The sequence below is a fragment of the Lactuca virosa genome, chromosome 1, assembly GCF_052849685.1.
Source record: "Lactuca virosa cultivar CGN04683 chromosome 1, Lactuca_virosa_CGN04683_v6, whole genome shotgun sequence".
Taxonomy (NCBI): domain Eukaryota; kingdom Viridiplantae; phylum Streptophyta; class Magnoliopsida; order Asterales; family Asteraceae; genus Lactuca; species Lactuca virosa.
Window position 1 is genome coordinate 12,366,881 of NC_136426.1, and position 12,916 is coordinate 12,379,796.

At 33.0% G+C, this 12,916-nt stretch overlaps 1 protein-coding gene across 1 annotated transcript; it reads right to left on the reverse strand.

Annotated features, from left to right (window-relative positions):
• Positions 1–9,417: 9,417 nt before the first annotated feature.
• LOC145103765 (alpha-isocomene synthase-like) lies at positions 9,418–12,665 on the reverse strand. Its single transcript, XM_079041027.1, has 7 exons — positions 12,579–12,665; positions 12,105–12,375; positions 11,632–12,016; positions 11,313–11,531; positions 11,108–11,246; positions 9,879–10,127; positions 9,418–9,711 (listed from the first exon to the last, which is right to left on the reverse strand). The coding sequence occupies exons 1-7, from the start codon at positions 12,663–12,665 to the stop codon at positions 9,418–9,420; spliced, it is 1,644 nt and encodes a 547-aa protein (XP_078897153.1).
• Positions 12,666–12,916: the final 251 nt, after the last annotated feature.

Consider the following 12,916-nt stretch of genomic DNA (forward strand, 5'->3'; position numbering starts at 1 on the left):
CTTATTTTGGATTACTTGCAATGTTACTCCTCAAGTTCAAATTTTGATCTCAATATTCTTGTTTATCTCAAATAAATTTAAAGGTTTTTTTTCCCCGGTTTTTCTTGTTTGATTGATATAAGACATGCAGAGTAACTGCTTTTGGTATTTATGGCTATCCAGCATTCACTATATCTGGTTTCGTGTGACTAACATAAAATCAAATGATGTAAGATCACTCAATTTCAAAGAGTTTGTAATGGATCTTTATTCTTATGAGTTAAGCATATGTAGATATGTGGTGGGAAATTGAAGGAAGTGTGGTTTAAAAATAGAGTTAATGTCATAAAATGACATCGAATAATAGTCAATTCGTTTTTTAAGTCCCTCATCTTCTAATCGTAAAGAGTAGGTTTTGATTTTGCATTACACAATTGAACCACTGCAACGTGCTTCATCAAAGCCATCTAAAAGTGTTTTAAGAATAGGATTTCAGACCCGATTGCATGTGGCTGAAACCTTTGGTGAGTGCTTAAAAGAATCTTGCTCAAAACTGCATCTACTCTAGTACGATACACAAAGCTCTAGCTGTTTAAAAGAAGGCTTTTTAAAAATACAAACAATATAGTAGGGATGAGCTCGATACTTGAACCGCATTGAACTTGAAAATAGGATTTTGTAGGAACCATGTACCAAACCAATAGGTACTATATGGTACAGGTTCGATTCTGGTAATTTGGAACTAATCTCATTATAGTACAGAGAATCTATGTGCAATAAAAACATAAGGTTCTTGATTATGAGAAGAAGTTAAGACGATAAAGAACGCATAGCAAAAAGAATCAATCCAAATTGAGTTCATATGAGAGTTATTTGTGGTCAAAGTTGAGAAAGAAATTATGCATATGTTTAATAAGAAAAAGGATAAAGTCTGGAAAATTTAAGTTTTCAAGTATCCATGTTTAAGACTATGTAACTCAATTAAAATCAGTTGATTCTTAAGTCTAACATGTAGCAAATCAAAGGAGAATACGCAGAATGAAAATCAATCTAATATGAGACTTTGAGTTCATATGTGAAATTTATGAGTGTTCAAATTGACTAAAATTTTTTGCATAGATATGGCTATGTAACTTTGGTCATACTTATCTTCTGCAAAATTTATGAGTGTTCAAGTTGATGGTGCAAAATTTAAGTTTTCAATTACCATGTTTAGGGTTATGCTTATCCAAATAAGTGATTCTTGAGCGTACCATGTATACAAGACATGAAAAAGATTAGCCCAATCCGGGAACATATGAGAGATTTATGAGTATTCAAAGGTTGACCATTTAAATTTTGGTTTGATCCTATGTTTTTACTCAGACCCAATGGGTCCGGAAGCAAGTACTGGCCCACATGAACCTATACAATACTGTTTTAGTTGGTACCATTTGGTTTTTTTTACTCTTAGGGTGTGCTTATTATCAACCAATAACCTTTTAGGTGTCATAATTTAAAAATTATTTTTAGATAATAGGATCATTTATTAGATTAAAAAAAGTAGATCATTTATATAACTAGAATGCTTTACAATCTTAAATTTTTGGTTTTTCTTTTGAAAACTGGATCGGTTAAAATTTATTTTCTTTACAAAAGGCCAAATATAACATGTACGTCCTAATTAGAATAGCAATAAAAATGCTTATATTTCACATGTGAATGTACAATGGATGTTAAAAGCCATGATTCTATACAAATAGTATATATGCAGTTACAATTTTATACACATAAAAACATCATGAATTAAGTTTTCATATAAAAGCAAGGTTGATTCCATTTTTTTCACATAAAAACAACGTGATTTTAGTTCTATAGTGAGAGTATAGACCGCAAATGCCACAGTCCGCAGAGACCATTATGTGTGGATTGTGGTCACAAATCTCAGTTAAAGTGTGTTTGAGCACAATATTTGATGCGTGTTATTATAAGTAAAGAGTCAAGTGGAAATCATGACCTTTATTCATTTGTTGTAATGTATTTGTATTAGAAGTTAAAGCATGTTGCATATAAAGTTAAATATATGAAACCTTAAAACACATGATGATTACATGGCCCAAAATGTGTTATTCATGATGTACCATTATATGTCCTTCAGTGCATAGTACAATCCTCCAAGCCATGATCAGATCATCGGATAGTGATAATCAACCCTCCTAAACAACTAAATACAAGCCCTCAATATCAATCCAATTTTGCTATGAATAAACCATCATTTTCCAATGTTTACGGCCAAGACCTTCATGCCTCACTATCATCTTTTTTTTTTTCTCTACATTACCTCGTACATGAGAGCTTCAAATTACAACTCCCATCTATCTTTATGAAATAATATATCCAACTAAATTTAGAGCCCGTATTTGATTCTTTTAACTTCAAAACTCATAGAATCTTATAAGCAACAAATCGACAAAGAACAATTATCGAAAAGATAAATTTAGGGAAATCTATGTCGCCAAAGTAGAAAAATCAGTGGAAAATTCGAATACGAAAGTAAAAATATTTCAATTTTTAAATTCAAAAGTGGAGTAACAATTTCCATGCATATCATTTTATGATCAATAAAAATGAAGCAAGTAATAGTTACAACGCGAACCAAACAACAGAAGAATAGTCTCATTCAACAGCCAAACAAGAATATAATTGAAAAGGAATGATAAATTAAAATCGAAAACGAATTGACCTGAATCACGTTCACCACCTCTGGCAAAGGCCGTATGAAACAAATGGAGTAAATTTAGAGATAGGAAAAGTAAGACCCGAGGGTGTGTTTGGGAAAGATCTCTCATTTTTTTTCTGTTACGTCAGCTTTCCCTTACTTTTCTTTCACTCACCAAAACTCAGGGTGTGTATGGGATGAATCTTTCATTTTTTTAAAAAATATATTCCATACATATATTATACTCATTTTGTAGGGAATTAAAAATCATGAATTTTTATAATTTTTAGTAGTATAAGCGACACCACTACAATTGGGTCCACACAATCACCGTAGAAAGGAAGAGTATCATTCAGAATATGTATATATCAATCACAATAGGTTTACCATATATACCTCATCTAATCACTCAATTTCCTTGTAATCTGTCTATAAAAGGCTTAGCCTTCTCTCTAATAAACATACGATTCAATCATACCTTCCCTTGTACTTTATATGGTATCAGAGCAACTCACACTCCTCTGAGCCTTCACGATCCCAAATTCCAGCAACCATCACCAAAACCCTAACCATAACCACCATTGTCGAAATCACCACACACACACACACACTTCCCCATCAAACTTACTTCAACTAATTTCCATGTTTGGAGAAAACAGGTCCTCTCCACACTCATCGGCCTTGATCTTGACAAATTCGTCAAAGATTCAACGGAGAAACCACCAGAAAAAATCGACAACAAACCAAATCCTCTGTATCAACAATGGTACCGCCAAGATCAAATCTTACTTGGTGCTCTCCTTGGCAGTTATACTGAAACCATTCAACCGACCGTTTCTTCTGCAAGAGACATCCAGTGAAGCCTTCAAACGTCTCACTGAGAGTTATACGAGTGTCTCTCTATCTTGTATCATCTCTTTGAAATCGAAATTTGCACAGAACCCTAAAGGTTCTAAATCCATGGTTGAATTCCTTCATGAGATGAAAGTTATTTCAGATGAACTAGCCCTAGCCCAGTCGCCGGTCACTGAAGAAGACCTAATTGTGCACATCCTCACTCAATTAGGTGAAGATTACAAGCACATCACCACTTCCCTCAAAGTGTGAGACACACCGCTTACCTTCTCGGATCTATTCGTTTATGCTTGATTCTATCAGCATGGATGTGTTTGAGCATTTCAGTTGGATTCATTGTCATCAAACATCATGTAGGCTATATAATACAATCCAATTTCATCATCAATTTGTAATATCCTCAAATTAGATATCTAGGGCTCATGGATATTTTTACCCAAATCATCAAATCTATTAATGGGATAACTGGATTGAGATTAGAACTATGGAAACCACACATGGAGGTTATAAAATCAAACCCTAATAATCAAATGAGATAAAATTCGAATATAAATCCAACTCCATGGATGAAACTCGAATTCTACCCTAACACCTCGTTCTGGAGTTCATTTTAAGGAGATAAAAGAAAGGAAATGGGTGGAAATGAGAGGAAAGTACGTAAAAGAAATTGGTATTCCCGAGTTTCATTAAAGGAATGAAGTGGAAGGAAATTGAAGGATCACTTTTCCTCCTAACTTGTCACACCCCCGAACCAGACAGCGGAAACGTCCGGGGGCTTGAGCGTGACTCCATTGTTATAGTATCATCACAGAGTATATAATTGAAACATAACATCATCATCATCATCACACATGTAATATAACAACATTCATTGTTTACATCGAGTATTGTATTTGAATATTACATGCCAAAATAATTAAAGTCCGATGAAATAGAAATATAACGAAACATCCATTAGTTTGTTCGTCCCAACTTGCTTCAACGGTTTCCTGAGAATACAAGTTAATTTAAAAAGGTCAACATAAAAATGTTGGTGAGTTCATAAGCATGTTTGAGAAAATGATTTGTATAACTTTGTAATCACAAGAAAATCCTGTATTTTCTTAAAATAGTTTAGTATGTTTGTGTCCAATCTTGTATTAATGCATGTGTGTTATTGATTAATAGAAATGCCAAAAGAAAAATATAAATAGAATGCCCCCAGACAACCCGATGTTGCCTGTAAAAGAAGAAAAGAGAAAGCTGTCGTACCAACCCCGAGGTTGAGTACCAGTGTAAGTAAGTTTCCGAGTAATCCAAGAGAAAAGAGAATGATCTTCCACAAACTTCATAACGTTAATTCCTCTAAGTGAGCCGTCATAACCATACTAAATATTGACAATTTCGCCTGTCTTGGCGTTTGTGAACGCCGACGGAAAAATAAAATAAGGTTATAGTCACCCTAGACTGATGTAGTCTAACTGTAGCGAACAGCTCAGGTGTGGGGTGTCATCCCCGTATAGATCTATACACAAAATCCCGCTCTCCCTCCAAGAGACTCTGATTATAACTACAGGCTACGATCGTACACTCAATAGGTGTCAACCGACAAGTCTCACTAGATCCTTAATCGAATTTTACGTGAAGAGAAACATATAAACTCATTCCGGGCCCAATGAACCATGTCTGCGGACCACTGAGTCTCACTGAACACGTAAGTCATTTTCAGGCCCGAAAGAAATGAGATTATATAACATGGGCCCAAAATATATGTAAAATGACAACTAAGGCCAATTTCACATGTAAGGTATTTATAGGCCCAAATAGCACGCAAATAGTATCCAAGGTCCGTCACGCGTGTTAATGGGTCAGTGAGGCCCAATAAACAAATAAATAGTATTCAGGACCTATCAAGCATATTAATGGGCCACTAAGGCCCAATATTATACGAATGACAAAATTAGTCCGTTTGTTATTTTATTACTAGTATTAGCCAAATTATTTACCAAAATAGCATAAAAAGCCCACTTTTTGTAAAAATTGACATTATTGGCCCAATAAGCCAAAAATTTACAATTAAGGCCCAATCTTAGTAAAAATAACACTTTAGTCCCCATTTTGTTCAAAACTTGTATTTATGGCTAGTTTTTGGTAAAAATAACATTCTAACCCATCTTTGTCAAAAATATCATTTTTGGCTTGATTTTTGTGAAAATACACATTTTTCTTGTTTTTGACTTTTCGGACCCGGTTGTTGGAAAATTTGTAGAAAAATCATCGGGAGTCGAAATTTAGATCCGTAAACTCTGGAAGTTTGGAAATTTTGTCTACTTTGTTCACAATTTTTCTCATAATTTTTAATGGCCTCTATCCAGTGGGAAATTGCTCACTTTCACAGGCTGGTCCGATATTATTTCAAATATGATAGGCAGTTTTGTAAAATTCGCCAAAAATTGTAGAAAAATCGTATGAAAACGTGAGGGTAGTCATTTTAAAGGTATAAACCTGAACTTTTTGCATGTAAAACAGTTTTGAAAAATAGTACCATTAAGGTGGTCAAAACAGTTCGAGATTGGACCAAAACTTTTCTGTCAAGGGCTGATTTTTGAGTTTAAGTTATCCATGTTTGTACACAACACTTGTTTTTGCTATTTTAAGTGTATAAATCCCAGATCTACAAGTTTACATGTATTATATGTGATAACACATACTTTTCTCAAGGTTTTCATGTAGATCCAAGTGATAAACTTCATATTCTTAACATATTTTTAGATTTATGAAGTCAATAACACATAATCACCAAATAAATCATGAAAAACACATATATTCATGCATATACACATAGATCTACACAAAGCAACTTGTATTCTCCCTCAAAACTTAGTAAAAACCGAAAATAGGGGGTATGAACTCACTTTGGGGGTTTGGATTCGGTTTTTGATGAAGATGTGAGAAGATCTCGGCCCTAGGAAGCTTTTTGAGAATGATTTTCGAACTTAGATGGTCCTAGGAAGTTAGATCATGAAATGATATGAGTTAAGAATAGATTTTGATGAAATCTTAGAAGTTAAACCATATATTCAAGTAAGAACTTATCAAGAATGGTGATCTTGATGCAAAATCTCTTAAGAATACCCACAAATCTCGAAAATTTAGAGGAAGAAGGAGGAGTTCTTTTGAGAGAGTATTGGAAGTGTTTGAATGAAAAATGGAGGTGGTATGGTGGGGGTTTTGGCCGAGGTTAATAAGAGAAGAGAGAGAGAAAGATGGTGAGGTGATGTTTGCATGGAAGACCACCATGCAAACATGAGGTGTCTAATGCATAAATTTCCTCACTTCCCCCCCCCCCCCCCCCCCCGTTTTTTTTAATAATAAGCATAATGGACAATGGGTAATGGCCGAGAATTTGGGCTTAAGAGAGATGATGATGAATTGATTTGGCCCATTATTAGTCTTCTTCGAATATATGAAGCCCAAAAATTATTTTTCGGCCCATTGGGCCATTATGAGGGTTCACGGCCCAATGAAGCCCAATTTAAAAAAAGTTACGGCCCATTAGAAATAAGAAGGTTCATTCTAGGCTCACATGGCCCAAAATGCTAAGATTTTATGGATGTGGGTCATATTAGAGCCAAATTAGGGTTCCTAGGCCCAAAATAGTCAAGTTGAAGGTTTATTGGTCCATTAGCCCAATAAAAGAATCCTAATTCATATTAAACTTGAACCGGGATTTTAGGGTTTCCAACCCTTAATTGGACATATGAGATGTATTTGAATGAGCATAGAGTATGATATTCATTTAGATTACAAGACTTACAAGAGTTGATGTTTACCTAAAAACAGAATTTCCTAGCTAAAAATGCTAGTTGTGACATAACTTTCCTTCCGATTTGGAAGGATTCGGAAAGAAAGAACAAAAGGTTTAATTTTCCTTCCACTTCTCTCCAACTCGGGAACACAATTGACAAATTTTGTTTCCTTTCTTTTCTCTCCTTACTTTATTTTCTCTTCTCTTCTTTTCTTTGCTACAACTCGGGAACGGGGTGTAAGGGAGGAAGAAAGTATACCTTGAGCCACCTAATTTCTTCATAAATTACACCAAATGAACCAAGAGGGCTTGAAATCAACTCCTAGGGTTTCTCTTCAGATTGAATCGCCATTTCACTTCCTCGTTATAAAACACGACTGATATGAGTGAGGGAAGAAAGTGTGCATCTTATTTCCTTCATTTTTCATAGTTCTAGTTTGCTTATTTTGCAAATTTCCACTATAGGCTCATATTTTGCGATTTTAACTTAAGTTTTGACATAATAAGTCCTTATATATCCATTATGTAACTTTTTTAGTCCATTCCATTAATTGAGTCAACTCTTTGATCAACTCACTTTGCCAACTTGACAATTTTGGCCTTAGACTTTGAAGCGTTATCATTTCTACTTTTAACTTTCTAAATTTCACATCAACTAATGATATGATTATCCCATAATGATTTATTTACATAAATCATCTTTTATTTATTTACTTATTTAATTTAGTAACCTAGTCTTAAATTTTAGGATGTTGCGATGATCGTTCGTTTAAGTTAGCCGAACAAATGAACGAACACGAACGTATAAACAAACGAGTTTTCTTGTTCATGTCCGTTCGTTTTTATTCATGAACATGATAAACAAACACAAAACGAACAACAAAAACAAACAAAGATAAACAAACACAAGTGAACATATATGAACATAAACAAACATATTATATAGAAATGTAATAAAAAACAATTGAACATATATAAACATAAATAAACTTAAACGAATGGACATAAACAAACAACATAAACAAACATTCACACCATAAATGAACGAATGATACTATTGTTCATGTTCGTTCGTTTAACTAAACAAACGAGAATTTTTGTTCATGTTCCTTCTTTTATTAAATAAACGAACTTCCTACCAAACGGTTCTCCAAACGTTCGGTTCATTTACAACCCTAATTACAATTAATTACCAAACGTTATAAAAACTATTATTGTTATGAATATTATCAAGTTTAGTTCGGAAATCATTCTGATCTTTCACAAACAAATATGATATAAGAAAGGTAGAAAAAAAATGTCTTGATATCGGAAAAATTAAAAAAATAGAGTTAGAAAATTAAAACCAATTTGAAAATCATAAATTCTCAAGTCCACGACTCGGCTATGCACGTCTGTAGACTTGGCCCATCTGTTAATCTCCACTAAAGCCAAAGGAAAGCCTTGTAAATGTACTTATAGGTCTTTCATTCACCTATGTTTAACAAATGAAACTATCCAACTTGGTAGTTCCTTCATAACTTCCAACAACCATAAGAGTTTTTTGGATGAAATTCTTGTTGATAAAAAAGTGATATGTTATTATACATATGTGTTATTTCATATTGGACTCGTGAGACCAAGACGTAAGCAAAGACCATTAGATCTAAAAATGAATTTTTAGTACCAATTTTTGTAGGAACCGTCTTTAACATTTAGCATATTGATAAGGTTGAAAACAATTCACACTAACTTGGAAAATGTAATAAAAAAGAAAAGGAAAAGGAAAAAAAAAATTAATATTCACAATGTGCATCCTTTATATATCATACATTTATATGGTATCGTGTCACATTAAAATGCCACTACGAATAGAATAATAACTTAAAGCAGGATCACACTTTATTACTCTAGCTTGGAAATACAAACATAAATTAAAATATCACACATAATATAATTAAACATCGATGTGATCATGTAGGCCATGATCGATCATTCAAACTATCATACACCAAAGGACTTGACATCTTATTCTATATTTCTATAATAAGTCATATACTAGAGACAATGATTCATCTTCCAAATACATGGTACATAATAGATCCTGACGAATTGAAACTCATGTGATGATAGCGTCAACAACAAGAGACTTTATATGACTTATGAGTTCTTCTCCAACATGTGTAAAATGGTCTTTGTTTTTATATAGAACATCCATCGCACGTGCTAAATTGATTACCCGCATAATTACATGCATATTAACATCTTTACAGATGAGAGACTCTTTATTCATTTCTTTCCATGCATATTCAACTCTCTCATTGAACACCCCATACACATGTTGTTCAGTGACATCAAATTGCTTCATGTAACATTCAATTCCAGAAGCCACATGGTTTCTTTCTTGCTCTTCCTACATTGGTGTCAAAGTCCTCAAAATTAGCACCAATCACTTAACATAATATCCAATGATGAATAAAACTTGATTTTTTCATCGTATATGATAATTCAATTTGGTTATTTAATGATTATAGACAAATCACTTTATAGAACTGCAAAATTAAGTTAGATATGATGTACCTTGTGGGTGACAATATCATCCATGATCCTACAAAGCACACAACAAGCTTTAACAAGAGGAGGATTAGTGAGGACCCATTTGAATGTATTGTCAGTTATCGCATCACCCATGGCAGCAAAACTTGCTACTAGAGTATATTTATATCCGCTGCTAATATACGTAAGTTCCATATGTTCCTCAACTGTTGGTATGTACCCTTCATGTGTCCATTTTGCTTCAGTCATGTAGCTTCTAATGTATTCTTGCATCTGAAACAACCATATGTTACATCACATGCATCATAATATATAGCTTTAAAAAATAAAAATTATTTCCTTTTAATAACCATAATAGTCAAAAGCTGATTTTCAAGATAATTACTAAAAGATACACAATTATAATATTTTTCACGTTTCATAAAACCTAACTACAATAAATCGTGAGACTGGACTTTAAACAAAAATAGTTCTTATTCAAAACAAATGGAAGGTTGTTAATATAAATCTAAATTAGAAATCTGAAAAACATTAAAAATGAAAGGTATGATTAGGGTTGTAAATCAACCAAATGTTGAGTGGATGGTTTTAGAATCGTTTGATGGAAAGCTTGTTTATATCCGTATTTAATAAATGAAGGAACGTGAGCAATATTTTTTGTTCGTCACATTAAATGAATGAACATGAAGAATGGTCTTGTTCGTACATTTATGTTTGCTTTTTATATTATATTATATATTTAATATTATAAAACTGGTGCTAGTGAAAGTACAGCTTCTAGTCCAGTTTAAGTTTTAGAAATTCTAGATTACATAAAAATATAAAGAGTGGCATTGTAGGATCAACCTATAACAAATGTTGACGATCAAATTTTAACGTTTGTTCATTTATGTTCATATGTTTTTATGTTCATTCGTTTATGGCCGTTTATGTACGTTTAGGACCTTAACGAACATAGATGAACAATGTAATTTGTTAAACAAACGAACTTGAACAAGAAAATTCGTTCGTGTATGTGTTCATGTTTATTCAACTAACTTAAACCAACGAACATAAATATATAAACATTTTCTCTTGTTTGTTCGGCTCGTTTGCCCTAGCTAAGTATAGATATGCGATTTAAAAAAAAAATCAAATGTTTGGAATTTTTTGGGAACATGAGAAAGCATGAAAAGTGTTTACAACCATAACTTTATGCAACCTTATTCAATTTGTGAAAAATAAGATTACAACTAGAACGTTTTGAAAATTACCGCCTCTTGAACATAGTTAAGGTGATGGCTTTTTCCCATCTTTGCCAAGATTTCCTCCATTTCTTCATAAAGATTCATTAGTATTCGGTATATAAGTTTCATGTTTTCTGGAAGCTCATCCAAACATGCACTTGGCCACCTACAAATAAACAAATATGAGTAAAATATTTTATTTTAGTTGACAAATGTATGCTCTTTTTCCTACATTTGGATTGCTTCCGTTAAAACCAGAAGTTCTTCATAAGTACCGTAAGCATCATAAGTGTCATCAAAAAGTGTTTCCATTGCAAGAACTCTAGCTAAGAACATTCTAGATTGAGAATATTTAGGCTCATAGTACACTCCTAAAGCCCAAAAGTAGCATTCAACCAATCTATTTCTTGCATAAGGTAGATTGTTTGGGACATCGAAGACTTTCCACCACCTACATACATGTAGTAATATGAGTGTTTATGAGAGATTTTCCAAGAATATTAAAAATATATATACAAAAAGGGAGGTCGGGGTTATATATTTCTACATACCTGGTTATTTCGCTAAGCTCTTTCTTATGCAGAGATTGGAGTGCGTTGAACGCTAACTTGGAAAGTTTTAGTAAAGAATCATTATGACAAGTTTGTTTTTGGTAAAAAGGTATGTAGCGCAAAGCCTCAAGTCTTGGCAACCTTTTATGTAAAGGTTGTTTTAGTGCCTCATATATCTCTGTAGAAACGGTAGAGTTGCTCCAAAGAAGATCCTTTGCTATCTCATAAAGACGATTTCTTGTGAAATCAAGAGCATCATCTAATATGACCTCACCCGGAATACTCATATACGTAGCCTCATATAACTCGAATAATCCTTGAATGTCATTTTTTAAGCACTCATTGAAAGCTTCTCCCTTGTCATCCTTATATATATTGAAAATATCTGTTTCATTTCATATAAGGCATTAATAGCTACTTTCTATATCACATCATGATTAATAAATAGAAGTTATGCATGCATGCACACCGACCGCTTGAGACGAAGAAGCCTTGTTGTCGCATGAGTCGAAACCAAAGGGAAGTCCCTGCACCAATCCAGTTGTCTCCATATGAATCATAGATGTGTTGCAAGGCTTGATTGATCTCCACTTCAAAATAATATGCAATGCCAAGGCGTTGAATTGCATCAACCAGTTTTAAGCAATTTAAATGTTCCGTGGGATTATTTAAAGTTTCCAATATTTCTTTTCTCACTTCTTTTATCAAGTCATCAATCGCCTTATCTACTCCATCTTGATCTTCCTGTTTCATTTTAAAATAAGTCACTATTAAATTTGATTGAAATTCAATGGATGAGAACATCCAAGATATACAATTCATCGCAGACCACAAATACAATTATCTTAATCTTAAATATAAGCATGAATATATAATTAAGATATTGTGCTTGTATATTAGACACAATAACTTGTTATATTCATCATCATTTTTAAAGGTTCGCATACCTCTTCATAGGCGAGAAATTGATCTCCCCAAACACTGAGAGGAAAATTAGCAGTAGGTCGGATGACATTTTCTTGCTGAACAAGCATGTTGTATGACAAATTTGATTCAATATATGTTGAACAAGTTTGTTTTAATTTGATGTAGAGCTAAATGGTATTTATAGAGGATATGGGTGGGTTAACCCGGTTCAGTTTTTGATTTGTTTATTGACTCTTGTATATTTAAAGATTTTAGAAAATAATAAATATGTTTAAAACTGTTTAAATAATTAAGTTGTTTGTTGTATTTGTAACTACTTAAGGAAACGAATAATTCATTGAAGGTGGAATGTTATTCC